We start from the raw sequence: 18008 nt of genomic DNA on the forward strand, positions 1-18008 counted from the left end.
GGGACGTCATGTTACAGTTGTACATAACGTTGGTTAGGTCGCATTTGGAGTACTGTGTGCAGTTCTGGTCGCTGCACTACAGGAAAGATGTGATTAAGCTAGAGAGGGTGCAGAAAAGATTCACTAGGATGTTGCCTGGTTTGGAGGGCTTGAGTTATAAAGAGAGATTGGATAGGCTGGGTCTGTTTTCCCTGGAGCAAAGGAGGCTGAGAGGGGACATGATAGAGGTATATAAAATTATGAGAGGCATAGATAGGGTAGATAGCCAGAGTCTGTTTCCCATGGTAGGGGTGACTAAATCTAGAGGGCATAGAGTTAAGCTGAGAGGGAGGAGGTTTAAAGGGGATCAAAGGGGTAAATATTTCACACAAAGAATAGTGGGTATCTGGAATGAGCTGCCAGAGGAGGTGGTGGAGGCAGGAACAGTAGCAACATTTAAGAGGCATCTGGACAGGTACTTGAATGAGCAAGGCATAGAGGGATATGGAATTAATGCAGGCAAATGGGATTAGTATAGATAGGCATTATGGTCGGCATGGACGCGGTGGGCTGAAGGGCCTGTTTCTATGCTGTACGACTCTATGACAACACCAAGGTTGCAAACGGTCTTGCACAGATTAAGACAGATTCCATGCATGGAAACAGTGGACAGGGAATAGAGTTCATGGCAGAGTCCAAAGACAGTGGCTTCTGTCTTCCCAATATTTAGTTGGAGGAAATTATTGCTCATCCAATATTGGATGTTGGACAAGCAGTATGACAAATCAAAGACACTGGGGGATCCAAGGAGGTAGTGGTATGATGGAGTTGAGCATTGTTGGCATACATGTGAAACGTGTTCTTGTGTTCTTGGATGATAGCGCTGAGGAATAGCATATAGGTGAGAAAAAGAAGAGTGTCAAGGATGGATCTTCGGGAAACTCCAGAGGTAACAGTGGGAGAGTGCGAAGAGAAGCCATTGCGGGTGATTTTCTGGCTACAATTAGATGACTAAGAATGGAATGAAGCTAGGGAAGTTCCACCCAACTGGATGATGGAGGAGAGGCATTGGAGGAGGGTGATATGGTCTACTGCAGATAGGTCGAGAACAGCAACAACTTGTAATTATATCAGCACCTTTAATGTAATAAATGTCCCACTTCACAGGAGAATTATAAAACAAAATTTGACACTGAGTCTCATAAGGAGATATTAGGCCAGATGATGAAAAACTTAGTCAAAGAGAGGTTCTAAAGAATATTTTAAAGAAGGAAAGTGAGGTAAAGAGGCAGAGAAGTTTAGGGAGGGAATTCCAGAGCTTAGGGCCCAGGCAGCTGAAAGCATGGCCGTCAATGATGGAATGATTAAAAATCAGGAGTGCTCAAGAGGCCAGAATTAGAGGAGCACAGGTATCTTGGAAGGTTGTGAACCATACTGGGGCCGGTGTTCTGGCGAGCCGCGTAACTAGGGAAGTAGAGAGGGTTTAAAACTGAATAGTGGGGGCAAGGGATCAAATTTGGAAAGATATGATAAATCAAGGAGTAGAGACAAGGCAAGAGAGAAAGGTATTAATATGGGAAATGATAAACAGACTGTTACAGGAAGGGACAGAGCATATAAATCTAAGAGTAAATCAACAGATAAGGCTAGAGGTTACAAAAATAATAAAACGACAAAGCTAAAGGCTCTGTATCTGAATGCACGTAGCATTCAAAACAAAACAGATGAACTGAGAGCGCAAATAGAAATAAATAATTACGATCTGATAGTCATTACAGAGACATGCTGCAGGATGCCATAGATTGGGACCTGAATATTGAAGGGTACATGACGTTTAGGAAGGACGGGAAGCTAGGAAAAGGTGGAAGGGTAGCTCTGTTAATTAATTATGGTATTAGTGCAACAGGGAGGGATGATCTAAGTTCAGGAAACCAGGATGTAGAAGCAGTTTGGGTACAAAGAACAAAGAACAGTACAGCACAGGAACAGGCCATTCAGCCCTCCAAGCCTATGCCGATCTTGATGCCTGCCTAAACTAAAACCTCCTGCACTTCCGGGGTGCGTATCCCTCTATTCCCATCCTATTCATGTGTTTGTCAAGATGCCTCTTAAACGTCTCTATGGTACCTGCTTGCACCACCTCCCCTGGCAACAAGTTCCAGGCACTCACCACCCTCTGTGTAAAGAACTTGCCTCGCACATCCCCTCTAAACTTTGCCCCTCTCACCTCAAACCTATGTCCCCTAGTAACTGACTCTTCCACCCTGGGAAAAAGCTTCTGACTATCCACTCTGTCCATGCCGTTTATAACTTTGTAAACCTCTATCATGTCGCCCCTCCACCTCCGTCGTTCCAGTGAAAACAAACTGAGTTTATCCAACCTCTCCTCATAGCTAATGCCCTCAAGACCAGGCAACATCCTGGTAAACCTCTTCTGTACCCTCACCAAAGCCTCCACGTCCTTCTGGTAGTGTGGCGACCAGAATTGCACGCAATATTCTAAGTGTGGCCTAACTAAAGTTCTGTACAGCTGCAGCATGACTTGCCTATTTTTATACTCTATGCCCCGACCGATGAAGGCAAGCATGCCGTATGCCTTCTTGACTACCTTATCCACCTGCGTTGCCACTTTCAGTGACCTGTGGACCTGTACGCCCAGATCTCTCTGCCTGTCAGAACTCCAAAGGGTTCTGTCATTTTTTGTATACTTCCCACCTGCATTAGACCTTCCAAAATGTATTACCTCACATTTGCCGAATTAAACTCCATCTGCCATTTCTCCGCCCAAGTCTCCAACCGATCTATATCCTGCAGTATCTTCTGACAATCCTCATCACTGTCCGCAACTCCACCAACCTTTGTGTCATCCACAAACTTACTAATCAGACCAGCTACATTTTCCTCCAAATCATTTATATATACTACAAACAGCAAAGGTCCCAGCACTGATCCCTGCGGAACACCACTAGTCACATCCCTCCATTCAGAAAAGCACCCTTCTACTGCTACCCTCTGTCTTCTATGACAGAGCCAGTTCTGTATCCATCTTGCCAGCTCCCCTCTGATCCCATGTGACTTCACCTTTTGCACCAGTCTGCCATGAGGGACCTTGTCAAAGGCTTTACTGAAGTCCATATAGATAACATCCACTGCCTTTCCTTCATCAATCATCTTTGTCAAGATGTAGAGACAAGAAATCATAAAGGCAAGAAGTCACTTGTGGGAGCGGTGTACAGGCCACCTAACATTAACCACAATGTAGGACGGAGTATAAAGGAAGAAATAATGGCAGATGGTCAGAAAGGTACAGTGATAATTATGGGGGATTTTAACCTACATATAGACTGGAAAAATCAGATGGGCTGAGGTAGCCTAGATGAGGAATACATAGAATGTTTTCGGGATAATTTCTTGGAACAATACGTTCTGGAGTCAACCAGAGAGCAGGCTGTACTAGGCCTGGTATTGTGCAACGAGATAGGATTAATTAATGACTTCAAAGTTAAGGCACCCCTAGGGAGCAGCAATCATAATATGATTGAATTTTACATTCAGTTTGAGGGAGAGAAGAGTGGGTCCAAGATTAGTATCTTAAACTTAAATAAGGGCAATTATGAGGGCATGAAAGCAGAGCTAGCTAAAATGAACCGGCACATTAGGTTAAGGGATAGGTCAATAGAGATGCAGTGGCAGACATTTAAGGAGATATTTCAGAATACACAGAATAGATACATTTCAACGAGAAAGAAAAATTCCAAGGGTGGGACCCACCATCCGTGGTTAACTCAAAACAGTTAAAGATAGTATCAAACTTAAAGAAAAAGCCTATAAAGTAAAGATGGGAGGCAGGTCAGAAGATTGGACAGAATATAAAAAACAGCAAAGAATGACAAAAAGATTGATAAGGAAGGCAAAATTAGAGTACAAGAGAAAGCTAGCTAGAAATATAAAGATAGATAGTAAGAGTTTCTATAGATATTTAAAAAAGAAAAGTTAACAAAGTGAACGTTGGTCCTATAGAAAGTGAGTCTGGGGAATTAATAATGGATAATAAGGAGATGGCAGATGAATTGAACAAGTATTTTGCATCATTCTTCACTATTGAAGATACAAGTAACATCCCAGTATTAGCTGTAAGTCAGGAAATGGAAGGGAGGGAGGAACCTAAGAAAATTACAATCACCAGGGAAGTGGTACTGAACAGATTGTTGGAGCTGCGGGCTGACAAGTCCCTGGGTCCTGATGGGCTTCATCCTAGGGTGTTAAAAGAAGTGGCTAGTGAGATAGTTGATACATTAGTTTTAATTTTCCAAAATTCCCCAAATTCAGGGAAGGTTCCATTAGACTGGAAAATAGTGAGTGTAACTCCTTTATTCAAAAAGGGAGGGAGACAGAAAGCAGGAAACTACAGGCCAGTTAGCTTAACATCTGTCTTAGGGAAAATGTTAGAAGCTATTATTGAAGACTTTATAGCAGGGCATTTAGAAAAATTGAAGGGAATCAGGCAGAGTCAATGTGGTTTTGTGAAAGGGAAATCATGTTTAACCAATTTATTGGAGTTCTTTGAGGGTGTTACATGTGCTGTGGATAAAGGGGAACCAGTGGATGTACTGTACTTAGATTTCCAGAAGGCATTTGATCAGGTGCCACATCAAAGGTTATTGCAGAAAATAAAAGCTCATGGTGTAGGGAGTAACATTTTGGCATGGACAGAAGATTGGTTAGCTAACAGGAAACAAACTTTGGCATAAATGGTTAATTTTCTGGTTGGCAAGATGTAACGAGTGGTGTGCCACAGGGATCTGTGCTGGGGCCTCAACTTTTTACAATTTATATAAATGACTTAGATGAAAGGACCAAATGTATGGTTGCTAAATTTGCTGATGACACAAAGATAGGTAGGAAAGTAACTTGTGAAGAGGAGATAAGGAGGCTACAAAGGGATATAGATAGGTTAAGTAGGTGGGCAAAGACCTGCCAATGGAGTATAATGTGAGAAAGTGTGAAATTGTTCACTTTGGCAGGAAGAATAAAAAAGCATATTATCTACATGGTGAGAGACTGCAGAGCTCTGAGATGCAGAGGGATCTGGGTGTCCATGAATCACAAAAGATTAGTGTGCAGGTACAGCACGTAATTAGGAAAGCTAATAGAATGTTATCATTTATCGCAAGGGGAATTGAATACAAAGGTAGGGAGGAGGGTATGATTCAGCTATCCAGGGCATTGGTGAGACCACATCTGGAGTACTGTGTACAGTACTGGTCTCCTTAGTTAAGGAAGGATGGAAATGTGTTGGAGGCAGTACAGAGAAGGTTTACTAGATTAATACCTGGAATGGGCGGGCTGTCTTACAAGGAAAGATTGGACAGGCTAGACTTGTATCCGCTGGAATTTAGAAGAGTAAAAGGCGACTTGATTGAAACTTATAAGATCCTGAGAGGTCTTGACAGGGTGGATGTGGAAAAGATGTTTCCTCTTGTGGGAGAATCTAGAACTAGGGGTCACTGTTTAAAAATAAGGGGTCGCCCATTTCAGACAGAGATGTGGAGAAATTTCTTCTCTCAGAAGGGTGTGAGTCTTTGGAATTCTCTTCTTCAAAAGGCAGTGGAAGCAGAGTCTTTGAATATTTTTAAGGCAGAGGTAGATAGATTCTTGATAAGCAAGGGGGTGAAAGGTTATCGGGGGTAGGTGGAAATGTGGAGTAATCAGTTCAGTCATGAACTTATTGAATGGCGGAGCAGGCTCGAAGGGCCGAGTGGCCTACTCCTGCTCCTAATTTATATGTTTGTATGTTGTTGTGCTGCAGGGAGTTACAGAGATAGAGTGGGGCAAGGCCATGGAGGAATTTGAAAACTAGGATGAGAATTTTAAAATTGAGATATTATTTAACGGGGAACCAATGTAGGTTATTGAGCACAGGGCAGATGGATGAACGTGATTTGGTCTGAGTTCGGGCACGGGCAGCAGAGTTTTGGATGACTTCAAGTTTACGGAGGATTGAATATGGGAGGCCAGCCAGGAGTTCATTAGAATAGTCAAGTCTAGAAGTCTAGACTGCAACAGGATATAGATAGGCTGGTTGCACTTCTTCAAATCAAAGTGAAAGGTACTCTATGTTGTATAAATTTGTGGTTTGAATCCCTCTGCCTTCTAATGGACTGAGCAGTTTTTACTTGTAAAACTGATCTAACTGTTGTTCAGGCCACCTTTTTTCCCTCCCTGCAAGATATTGCTATAAGGAATCCTGTTCCAGTCTCCAGGTACAAGTGTGATTGCCATGATCAACCAGAAAATTTGAGTAAGCTAACACATCCTAATTGTCCACAAGGGGTCCCAGAGAGCACTTGTCACAGGAGCCCTTGGAGCAGGCTTCAGCTACCCTTTGAAGAACACCCTGACGCAGGCTCGCCAGCTGAATATGCTGGCCATGTGTGTGTATTAGTCCCCGTCCATGTAGCAGAGCCTGGTCTCCAATTGTCTCGGCAATCTCTGCCATTGGACAAAGACCTTGCCTTGCTTGGACTGCGTGGTATTCAGTGTGCACCGGCCACCTCACTTTAAAAGAACCCACGCACAGGCATCTTCCACCCCCTCAAAATGAACTTCGGGACCTGGAATATCAAGATTCAACTACTTGGTCACCTAAGGACCCACAACCCTGGAGGGACTGCCTGAGAAGGATAGATAGGCTAGCAGAATGGGCAGGCAAGCGGCAGATGGAATTTAATAGAGAATTTTGGGGTGCACTTTGGCAGAAAGCTTAGGGAGGGATAATATATTCTAAAGGGCACAGTTCTAAAGAATGTGCAGGGATAGAGGGAGCTTGGGTTCATGCGCACAGATCCTCAAAGGTAGCAGGACATAGTGACAGAGTAGTTAGTAAAGCATATGGGATCTTGGGCTTCATAAATAGAGGTATTGAGTATAAAAGCAGGGAAGTTATGCTGAACGTTAATAAAGCTCTTGTTAGGCCCTAACTTGTTAGGATGTGAGACAATTTTGTAGGGCATGCTACACCTGTCAAATGGTGGGAAAACCACCATTTACCATAAAACCTAGGGATTAAGTATTAGTGTTGTCACCATCACAGGGAGAACCAGTGAAAGCACGGTTCAGTGGCCCATGTAGAGTGATCAATAGAGTGGGTAAGGTAGATTACTTGATTGACACCCCTGATCACCGGATGAAGAACCTGTTATGTCACATTAATATGCTCAAACCATATTACCGCAGGGAGGAGAAGTCAGTACAGGTATGTCAGGTAATCAGGACTGTGGAGAAGGAAAAGGATAGTGAGGATGAGGCAGAAGTAGGCCTAGGAAATTCTCAGATTGAACCTCCAACTATCCAATCAGCGAATGCAGAATGGCGAGGAAAATTAAACAATAGGCTTTTACACTTAGAGGCAAAACAGTGTGCAGTCCTAACCAGGGTTTTCACAATGTTTCAAAAGGTTTGGAGGGATAGGCCAGGATGTACAACCTTAGCCACACAGGATGTGGGTATAGGAGGAGCCATTCCTTTAAAACAACATCTTTGTTGCTTAGGCCCAGACAGACAGGCACAAGTGGAAGCAGAGGTTCAATGCATGCTGAAGGGCAGCTTAGATGAACCTGGTCAGGACAGCTGGAATTCGCAGAAGGTCTTGATGTCTAAACCTGATGGGTCGGCTCAAACTTACATAGACTCTAGAAGAGTCACTGTGGTAAAGAAGGCAGACTCCTACCCAAATTCTCATTTAAAGGACTGTAAGGACAGAGTGGGCAACACCATGTGTCTTAAAGAGGCAGATGTGTCGGAGGGATACTTCAGGAAGGATGCGAGGGTCTTTGAGAAGGTGCAGAGATTTACTAGAATGGTTTCAGGTGTTAGGACCAACCTATGTAGAGGAATAATTGACAATCTTGTTGTGCGCGACCCCTTGGGGATGAGCAACCATAATATGTTAGAATTCTTCATCAAGATGGAGAGTGATATAGTTGATTCTGAGACTAGGGTCCTGAATCTTATTAAAGGAAACTACGAAGGTATGAGGTGCGAGTTGGCTATGATGGATTGGGAAATGTTACTTAAAGGGACGACGGTGGAAAGGTAGTGGCAAACATTCAAAGAGCGCATGGATGAACTGCAACAATTGTTTATTCCTGTCTGGTGCAAAAGTAAAACAGGAAAGGTAGCCAAACCATGGCGTACAAGGGAAATTAGAGATAGCAATAGATCCAAAGATGAGGCATATAAATTCGCCAGAAAAAACAGCAGACCTGAGGATTGGGAGCAGTTTAGAATTCAGCAAAGGAGGACCAAGGGATTGATTATGAAGGGGAAAATAGAGTACGAAAGCAAGCTTGCCGGGAACATAAAAACTGACTGTAAAAGTTTCTATAGGTATGTGAAGAGAAAAAGATTAGTGAAGACAAATGTAGGTCCCTTACAGTCAGAAAAGGGGAATTTATTATGGGGAACAAAGAAATGGCTGACCAACTAAATGCATACTTTGGTTCTGTCTTCACAGAGGAAGACACAAATATCATACCAGAAACGTTGGTGATAACAGGGTTTAGTGAGAGAGAAGAACTGAAGGAAATCAGTCTGAGTAGAGAAATGGTGTTGGTGAAATTGATGGGATTGAAGGTCAATAAATCCCCAGGGCCTGATGGTCTGCATCCCAGAGTACTTAAGGAAGTGGCCCTAGAAATAGTGGATGCATTGGCGGTCATCTTCCAAGATTCTATTGACTCAAAGTTCATTATCATAGATTTTATAGCAGAGCACTTGGAGAACAGTTGGACAGAGTCAACATGGATTTACGAAAGGGAAATCATGCTTTACAAATCTACCAGAATTCTTTGAGGATGTAACTAGTAGAGTTGATGAGGGGGAGCCAGTGGATGTGGTTTATTTTGACTTTCAGAAGGCTTTCAACAAAGTCCCACATAAGAGATTAACGTGTAAAATTTAAGTGCATGGGATTGGGGGTAGTGTATTGTGATGGATAGAAAATTGGTTGGCAGACAGGAAACAAAGAACAGGGATAAATGTGTCTTTTTTCCGAATGGCAGGCAGTGACTAGTGGGGTACCGCAGGGATCGGTGCTAGGACCCCAGCTATTCACAATATATATTAATGATTTAGATGAGGGAACTAAATGTAATATCTCCAAATTTGCAGATGAGACAAAACTGGGTGGGAGGGTGAGTTGTGAGGAGGATGCAGAGAGGCTTCAGGGTGATTTGGACAAGTTCAGTGAGTGGGCAAATGCATGGCAGATGCAGTAAAATGTGGATAAATGTGAGGTTATCCACTTTGGTAGCAAAAACAGGAAGGTGGGTTATTATCTGAACGGCTATAAACTGAGAGAGGGGAATATGCAATGAGACATGGGTGTTCTCGTACACCAGTTGCTGAAGGTAAGCATGCAGGTGCAACAGGGGGTTAAAAAAGGCAAATGGTATGTTGGCCTTCATAGCGAGAGGATTCGAGTACAGGAGCAGGGATATCTTGCTGCAATTATACAGGACCTTGGTGAGGCCACACCTGGAATATTGTGTGCAGTTTGGGTCTCCTTATCTGAGGAAGGATGTTCTTGCTATAGAGGGAGTGCAGACTGATTCCTGGGATAGCGGGATTGATGTATGGGGAGAGATCATGTCAGTTAGGATTATATTCGCTGGAGTTCAGAAGAGTGAGGGGGGATCTCATAGAAACCTATAAAATTCTAACAGGACTTGACAGGGCAGGTGCAGGAAGGATGTTCCCGATGGTGGGGGAGTCCAGAACCAGGGGCCATTGCCTAAAGATACGGGGTAAACCTTTCAGGACTGAGATGAGGAGAAATTTCTTCACCCAGACAGTGGTGAGCCTGTGGAATTTGCTACCACAGAAAGCAGTTGAGGCCAAAACATGGTATGTTTTCAAGAAGGAGTTAGATATAGCTCTTGCATTTAAAGGATATTGGGCAAAAACGGGAACAGGGTACTGCGTTGGATGATCAGCCATGATCATAATGAATGGCGGAGCAGGCGCGAAGGGCCAAATGGCCTACTCCTGCTCCTATTTTCTATTCTTCAACCACTCCAGTCAAAGCCCCCAATCAAAATATATGATTCTAATTGTGGTGGGAGAAATGCACTGTTAATTCAATCCCGTCGCTCCACAGATCGCCCAACATATCATTTAAAACTTTCCAAATTAAAGAAAGACCCAGCCAAAGTATACTATCTATTAACCCCCCGAATGAGGCTAACCAAACCAGGTGTCTTTAAATCAACAAATTAACTGTTTAATTAGACAAACTAAATTCTTATATACTATGAAGATATAAACAACATTTAAAATCGAAAAAATTAGAGTCCTTGCAATTTTACAGTCCAACGTTGCTTGAAGTCTTCACAGCTGTCCAATAGGGAGAAAAGATTCTTCCACAGTAGGACAGTCCGTAGTCTAACTTCGGCAGTAAGTGATGCTTCCTTCTTCAGCGATAGGATTTCAACGATTAACAACTTGCGAACACTTTCAATAGAATCAATCTGACTTTAGAGTTTTTTGAGGGATAAAAGATTGTCACAGTCTAACTTCCCTTCCTTCAGTTCAAATTATCAGAAATCTCTGTTTTGGCTTAACTTTATTTTTAGAATTTTGAGAGATAATAATAATTAAACAGACTAAAATTCTCTTCCTTCATTCTAAATGGCTGAGAGCTCTTTTTCCAGGTGCTAACACCGCAGCTGTCTGTGTCCGTCTGTTAGAACATACTGTCTTCAACTAAAAAAGCCAGTTCAAAATTGAATTGTAACAAATGTATCGCTTGATACTCACTCAAAGTGCCTATATCCATGGTAATGAGAATGCACCCTTTGAATCACAGTCTCCAAATGGTTGCATCCAACAGCAACCGAAAATGCATTTTCTCTAACTCCTGAGGCTTGCTGGTTCTTAAAGCAGTACTGATCCTTTGAAAGCCTTAAAGGCAAACCGCATATTCCCGGAGGAAATAAAAACTACAGGACCATGACACAGGGATGAGGGATTTTAGCTACAAGGTTAGATTGGAGAAGCTGGGGTTGCTGTCTTTGGAGCAAAGGAGATTGAGGGGAGATTTGATAGATGTGTACAAGATTATGACAGGTTTAGGTAAGGTCGACAAAGAAAAGCTGTTCCCATTAGCTGATGGTACAAGGACTAGGGAACACAGATTTTGAGCAAGAGATTCAAGGGGGCATGTGAGGAAGAATTTTTTTACGCAGTGAATAGTAATAACCTGGAACTCTCCGCCCACAGGGATGGTGGAAGTGGACAAATTAATGATTTCTCTCTCCACAGATGTTACCAAACCTGCTGAGTATTTTCTGTTTTGATTTCAAAAGGAAATTGGATGGGCACTTGAGGGAAATAAACTTGCAGGACGTCGGGAATAGAACAAGGGAATGGGACTGACTTGACTGCTATACAGTGAGCCAGCATGGTCTAAATGCCATTATGTGTAGGTAACTAAGGCATGTATAAGAGCAGCAGGTGAGTCGAGGCGGGGCAGAATCGGGCAATGTTATCGAGTTGGAAATAAGCAGTCTTAGTGATGGCGTGAATATATGGTTGGAAGTTCATCTCGGGGTGGAAATATGACATCAAGGTTGTGAACAGTCTGGTTCAGCCAGGGAGCAGGATGGAGTGGGTGGCTAGGGAGTGGAGTTTGTGATGGGGACAAAAATAGTGGCTTCTGCCTTCTCAATATTTAATTAAAGGTAATTTCTGTTCATCACTACTGGATGTCAGACAAACAGTCTGACAATTTATAGACATTGGAGTGGGCGAGTAAGGTGGTTATGAGGTAGAGCTGGATGTTGTCAGCGTACATGTGGAAACTGACATGATTTCATATGCCATCACAAAGTCAGCAGGTAGATGAGAAATAGGAGGGGACCAAAGGTAATTGCAGGAGTGGGAAGAGAAGCAATTGCAGATGATACTTGCTATGATTAGATGGCTAAGAATGGAACTAGGCAAGTGCAGTCCCACTCAGCTGGATAACAGTGGAGAGGCGTTGGAGGAGGATGATCAACCATGTCGAAGACTGCAGACTGGTCAAGAGGGAGTGTTAATATCAGCTAACAAGGGGCTCAGGAAGGGAAGTTGAATGGTCAACAGTTTGGTTGGAGAGGGAGATGGGTTTCATGAACAAGATGAGGTTGGAGAAAGAAATAGAATCTAGAGGAAGGTGTTGAATTCAGGGGGCAGTGGGGAACATCTGGGGAAGTTTGTCCCAATTGGTTAAGGGAAGGGAGGGAAATGGAAGAGGCAGCTGAATGGATTGTCTCGATCTTTGTGTCAAAAAAGTCCATGAGCTGCTGGTCCTTATTGTCAGAGGTAAGGGTTGAGGTGGCAGGGAAGGGTGGTTTAAGAAGGCGGTTTGTGGTGGTGGATCCATGCCTTTGTTACCTTGAGACTTGACTATTCCAATGCACTCCTGGCTGGTCTCCCACACTCTACTCTCTGTAAACTTGAGGTCATCCAAAACTCTGTTTCCTGTGTCTTCACTCACAGCAAGACCTGTTCACCTATCGCCCATCTCCTCACTGGCCTACATTGGTTCCCCCTGGTCAAGTAACGTCTTGATTTTAAAATTCTCATTCTTTTTTTCAACTCCCTCCATAGCCCTTCCCCATCTCCATCTCTGTGCAAGGATGTTGCCAGGACTGGAAAAATGCAACTATGAGGAAAGATTGGATAGGCTGGTGGTGTTCTCCTTGGAACAGAGAAGGCTGAGGGGAGATTTAATTGAAATGTACAAGATTGTGAAGGGTCTGGATAGAGTTGATTTGAAGGGCCCATTTACCTGAGCTAAGAGGTCAGTGACTAGGGGGCATATATATATATATATATATATATATATATATATGTATAAAGCAATTAGTAGAAAGATTAGAGGGGAGATGAGGAAAAGTTTTTCACCCAGAGGATGGTGGGTGTCTGGAACTCACTGCCTGAAAGGGTCGTAGTGGCAGAAACCCTCAACTCATTTAAAAGGTGTCTGGATATGCACCTCAAGTGCCATAACCTGCAGGGCTATGGACTAAATGCTGGAAGGTGGGTGGCTTGTTTTTCAGCCAGCGCAGACACAATGGGCCAAGTGGCCTCTTTACGTGTTGTATACTTTCTATGATTTCCTCCAGCCTCACAACCCTCCAAGATATCTGCACTCCTCTAATTCTGGCCTCTTGAGCATCCACAATTTTAATTGCTCCACCACTGATGGCTGCGCCTTCAGTTGCCTAGGTCCCAAGCTCTGGAATACCCTCACTCACCTTTCCTCCTTTAAGACACTGCTTAAAACTGACCTCTTTGACCAAGCTTTTGGTCATCTGACCTAATATGTCCTTATGTGGCTCATGTCATATTTTGTTTTATAATGCTCCTGTGAAGTGCCTTGGGACATTTTATTACGTTAAACGTGCAATAAAATATAAGTTGTTGTTGAAGAGAAGTCGGGAATTATCTTTGCATTCCAGGATGACCTTTGAATAGTAGAAACAAGAGAAGCAACTAGACTCAATATTTGCTGTAGTCTATCCCTGGAAACTGTTTATCCCACTGTATCATCAGCGGTCAACACAAACATGAATAATACTGTAGTGAAGTTTGAAAATTGTCATGCTTTATTTTGATACAAAATCATAGAAACATTTTGCTAGAAAGCTCTCTCATCAATTCCTGCCCAAGGCACTTCTTTCCACACAGTTTCCATGAGCCTGTAAGGTGTGATAGTCCATGCTGCAAAAGTCACTGGAACTACAGTCAGTGGTGCCCCTCAGTCAGGTGATGGGATGCAGGCACATGGGACCACCACCACCACCTCCTGCAAGTTCCCCTCCAAGCCGCCATCCTAGGTTGGAACTATATTAGCTTCACTGTCATTGGGTCAAAAACCTGGAACTCCCTAATAGCACTGTCAATGTACCTATACCAGATGGACTGCAGCAGTTCAAAGTGGTGGCTCACTGCTACCTTTTCAAGGGCAATTCAGGATGGTCAACAAATGCTGGCTTTACCAGTGATGCTCACATCCCATGAATGAATTTAAAAAACGTACTTTAGTTAGCACACAAGTACAGGGGAAGTATATGGACATTCCACATCTACCCGGCACCAGTCCAGTGGTAACCTCACTAATTCAACCTTTCTGAAGCCAGCAGTGAAACGATTATTTACAAACTCCCCTTTCCCATTATCCAACTTCTTTGTGGAAAAAATGCTGCCACCAAATTTAGACATGTGAGGTGTTCTCACCAAAATATCAAGTATATCTCACCCATACTGGTTTAAGCTTTCTGTACCAAAGACCCACATGACAGTGGCACATTCTGTAACATCCAGAACAATGCTAACCGCTGGCAATGTCAGCACACACACATTGCATGGGTACAGTAGCTTTACTAGACAAGTAATTCAGGCCAGAGAACAGGTCAGAATCCCACCAGGGCAGTTAGAAAATTTGAAATCAGTTTCAATAAAAAAACTGAAACTAAAAATCTAGTATCAGTAAAAGGCCATGAAGCTGTCAGATTGTCATTAAAAACCTGTTGACTAACATCCTCTCAGGAAGAAAATCTGCTGTCCTTACCTTGTCTGGCCTACATTTAACTCCAGTCCCAAACTAATGTGGCTGACTTAATGGCCCTCTGAAACAACCTAGCGAGCCACTCAGTTATACCACAACAGGGCAACTAAGAATGGGCATTAAATGTCAGCCTTGCCAGCATTGCCCATATCTAAGAATAAATACATAAAAACATTAAAAGCCAAATACTGCGGATGCTGGAAATCTGAAATAAAAACAAGAAATGCTGGAAACACTCAGCAGGTCTGGCAGCATCTGTGAAGAGAGAAGCAGAGGTAACGTTTCAGGTTAGTGACCCTTCTTCAGAACTGGCAAATATTAGAAATGTGAAAGGTTATAAGCAAGTAAAGTGGGGGTGGGGCAAGAGATAACAAAGGAGAAGGTGTAGATAGGACAAGGTCACAGAATAGCTGACCAGAAGGTCATGGAGCGAAGATATGTTAATGGTGTGTTGAAAGATAAAGCATGAGTACAGATAGGGTGTTAACGGACTGAAAATTGAACATCCGCAAGTACAAACATGAAAAAAATCAGTGGGTAAGCAAACTGAACAAACTAAGATGAAATAAAATAAAATAAACAAAAAAAATATTTAAAAAAGGAAAAAGAAAAAATAACTAAAAATAAAAGTAAAATAGGGGGCCCGTCATGCTCTGAAATTATCGAACTCAATGTTCAGTCCGGCAGGCTGTAGTGTGCCTAATCGGTAAATGAGATGCTGTTCCTCGAGCTTGCGTTGATGTTCACTGGAACACTGCAGCAATCCCAGGACAGAGATGTGAGCATGAGAGCAGGGGGGAGTGTTGAAATGGCAAGCAACCAGAAGCTCAGGGTCCTGCTTGCGGACTGAGCGGAGGTGTTCGTGCTGCTTTTGGAGTTGGGTTTCCAGAAATTTCTAAAATGTTCACCAGATTTCAAAATTCAATTTTTTAAAACAAAAAGTCAACTTCCCATCTAATTTTGAGTTCCAGGATGTGGATGTTTATCACTCAACTTACAGCCAATTCTCATCAGCAACAAAACATGCTTGAGAACTCAAACTGCTGTCTCTATTCGTCGTCCACCCACCTCTAGCCCTCCTCCACCCGCCTATATCCCCCTCTCTACCACATCCATGGCCATGTGAGCCGCATGGAAGATGGCAGGATCCCCAAGGACACATTGTACAGCGAGTTCGTCACTGGTATCAGACCCACCGGCTGTCCATGTCTCCGCTTTATAAAGACGTCTGCAAACGCGACATGAAGTCCTGTGACATTGATCACAAGTCATGGGAGTCAGTTGCCAGTGATCGCCAGAGCTGGCGGGCAGCCATAAAGGCGGGGCTAAAGTGTGGCGAGTCAAAGAGACTTAGCAGTTGGCAGGAAAAAAGACAGAAGCGCAAGGAGAGAGCCAACTGTGTAACAGCCCTGACAACCAATTTTATCTGCAGCACCTGTGGAAGAGTCTGTCACTCTAGAATTGGCCTTTATAGCCACTCCAGGCGCTGCTTCACAAACCACTGACCACCTCCAGGCGCTTACCCAAGAACGCCAAAGAAGAAGAAGAAGACCACATCCCATCCCTCTCTCCGCCCCACCTCTATTCCCTCTCTCCACCCCCTCTATTGGTTTTGTTGCTGACTTTCCCTGGTTGTAGTTGACTGAACTGGGTAGAACATTCTGACCATAAGGCATGTGAAAAAATTGCTTTTGTACTTTTCTGGAAATTGGTTGCCCGTTGATAGAATGAAGAATCAGAGAAAATCCTTTCTGGTTTCTGGACTTATGATGTTTTGCTTAAAAGTAGTTTCTGAAGCTCAGTTGTGTTGGATATGGACATCAGTCATCAGTTGCCCTGGTACATTCATGTGTCCTGCTTATTTATTTGAATTTGGCATCATCAGCTGCATCACAAGACCCACTACCAGACCGCTCGCTAGGAGAGCACCAAGAAAACACAGTACTGATCCCTGTAAACAGAAAAAGACAGACTAAATTACTCACAGGGATTCCCATTTCAGCACCAAACACTCTCAGGGCAGGTACAGCACGGGGTTAGATACCCCTATACTGGCAGCACAGGAGCAGCGAGTAGCCTGACGTCTGTGCTCTAGTGGAGACTGCCACCCAAAACACCTCTGGAAGATCAACTCTCTAACCTCTGGAACCAAACATCAGCTAGAGCCAAAATCAAAATGAGCATTCTGTGTGGTCGCAGCTTGGCTCAGTGTTGTCTCTAGGCTGCTTAAACATTCAACCCCTCACTCACATCAGCCGCTCCAAATCTCTAAATTAAGACTCTCCAGTTCTAATGTCCCTCATAACACTTTTCCTGTGAAAAAAAACGGGGTTAGATACAGAGTAAAGCTTCCTCTACACTGCCCCCATCACACACTCCCAGGACAGGTACAACATGGGGTTAGATACAGAGTAAAGCTCCCTCTACGCTGTTCCCATCAAACACTCCCAGGACAGCTACAACATGGGGTTAGATACAGAGTAAAGCTTCCTCTACACTGCCCCCATCACACACTCCCAGGACAGGTACAACATGGGGTTAGATACAGAGTAAAGCTCCCTCTACGCTGTTCCCATCAAACACTCCCAGGACAGGTACAGCACGGGGTTAGATACAGAGTGTACCTCACACTCCTTTTATATTGGCATCAGCCTTTCACAATCTTAGGACCTCCCAAAAATGCTTTACAGCCAATGAAGTGTATTCACTGTTGTGATTTAGGAAGTGCGGCAGCCAATTGGTGCACAGCAAGCTCCCACAAACAGCAAGGTGATGATGACCAGGTTATCTGTTGGAGTTGAGGCATAAATATTGGGATGAACTCCCCACTACTCTTCGGATAGTGGCTGTGGAAAAAAAAATAGAAGAAAAATAAATGGGGTTAGATACAGAGTAAAAAAAAAGAGGAAAGAGAAAAAAAAAACGGGTTAGATACAGAGTAAAAAAAGAGGAAAGAGAAAAAAAAAACGGGTTAGATACAGTGTGAAGCTCCCTCTACCTTGTGCCTCAGTCCCAATCTCAGGAGAGTGTCCCCTGCTGCTTGTTACATTATGCAATAGTACCGCCACCCAGTGCCCTCTCTCGGTGAGATTACAAACTACTCAGTATGAATGGGGAAGATGGTGGAAGTGCTGATGTACCAATTGCTCTCTCAGACAGTTGCCCCCCTCCCTCGGTTCTGCTGCTGCTGCTGCTACTTCCCTATCCAGTGACCTTTCTCTCATGTACTGTTGACTCTGGCAGGCGCGGTTCGGGTACACAGACACTGGAGGAGCTTACATTGGGCCCACGCAAAACCACATCATGCACCTGGCCAAGGAGCTGGGGGTGGAGACAGACCTGGTGGATGAGTCACAATACACCTGATTGAGATTCAGGTAAATAGGAGTGCCGGGGGGAGGGGGTGGGGTCATTC

At 43.6% G+C, this 18008-nt stretch overlaps 1 protein-coding gene and 1 long non-coding RNA gene across 8 annotated transcripts in view; one reads left to right on the forward strand and one right to left on the reverse strand.

Moving 5' to 3' along the window:
- Positions 1–18008, forward strand: part of LOC137353506 (uncharacterized) — a 691250-nt gene that overhangs the window by 464125 nt on the left and 209117 nt on the right. The gene's annotated exons all lie outside the window — the stretch shown is intronic.
- LOC137353503 (uncharacterized) overlaps positions 13609–18008 on the reverse strand; it is a 118232-nt gene continuing 113832 nt past the window's right edge. For all 7 annotated transcript variants that reach the window (XM_068019885.1, XM_068019879.1, XM_068019880.1 and 4 more), the window contains one exon: positions 13609–16544. In XM_068019885.1, the coding sequence (XP_067875986.1) occupies positions 16452–16544 (93 nt within the window). In that variant the 3' untranslated portion in view covers positions 13609–16451. The remainder of the gene's footprint in view (positions 16545–18008) is intronic.

The sequence above is a fragment of the Heterodontus francisci genome, chromosome 41 (assembly GCF_036365525.1).
Source record: "Heterodontus francisci isolate sHetFra1 chromosome 41, sHetFra1.hap1, whole genome shotgun sequence".
NCBI classification, from domain to species: Eukaryota; Metazoa; Chordata; class Chondrichthyes; order Heterodontiformes; family Heterodontidae; genus Heterodontus; species Heterodontus francisci.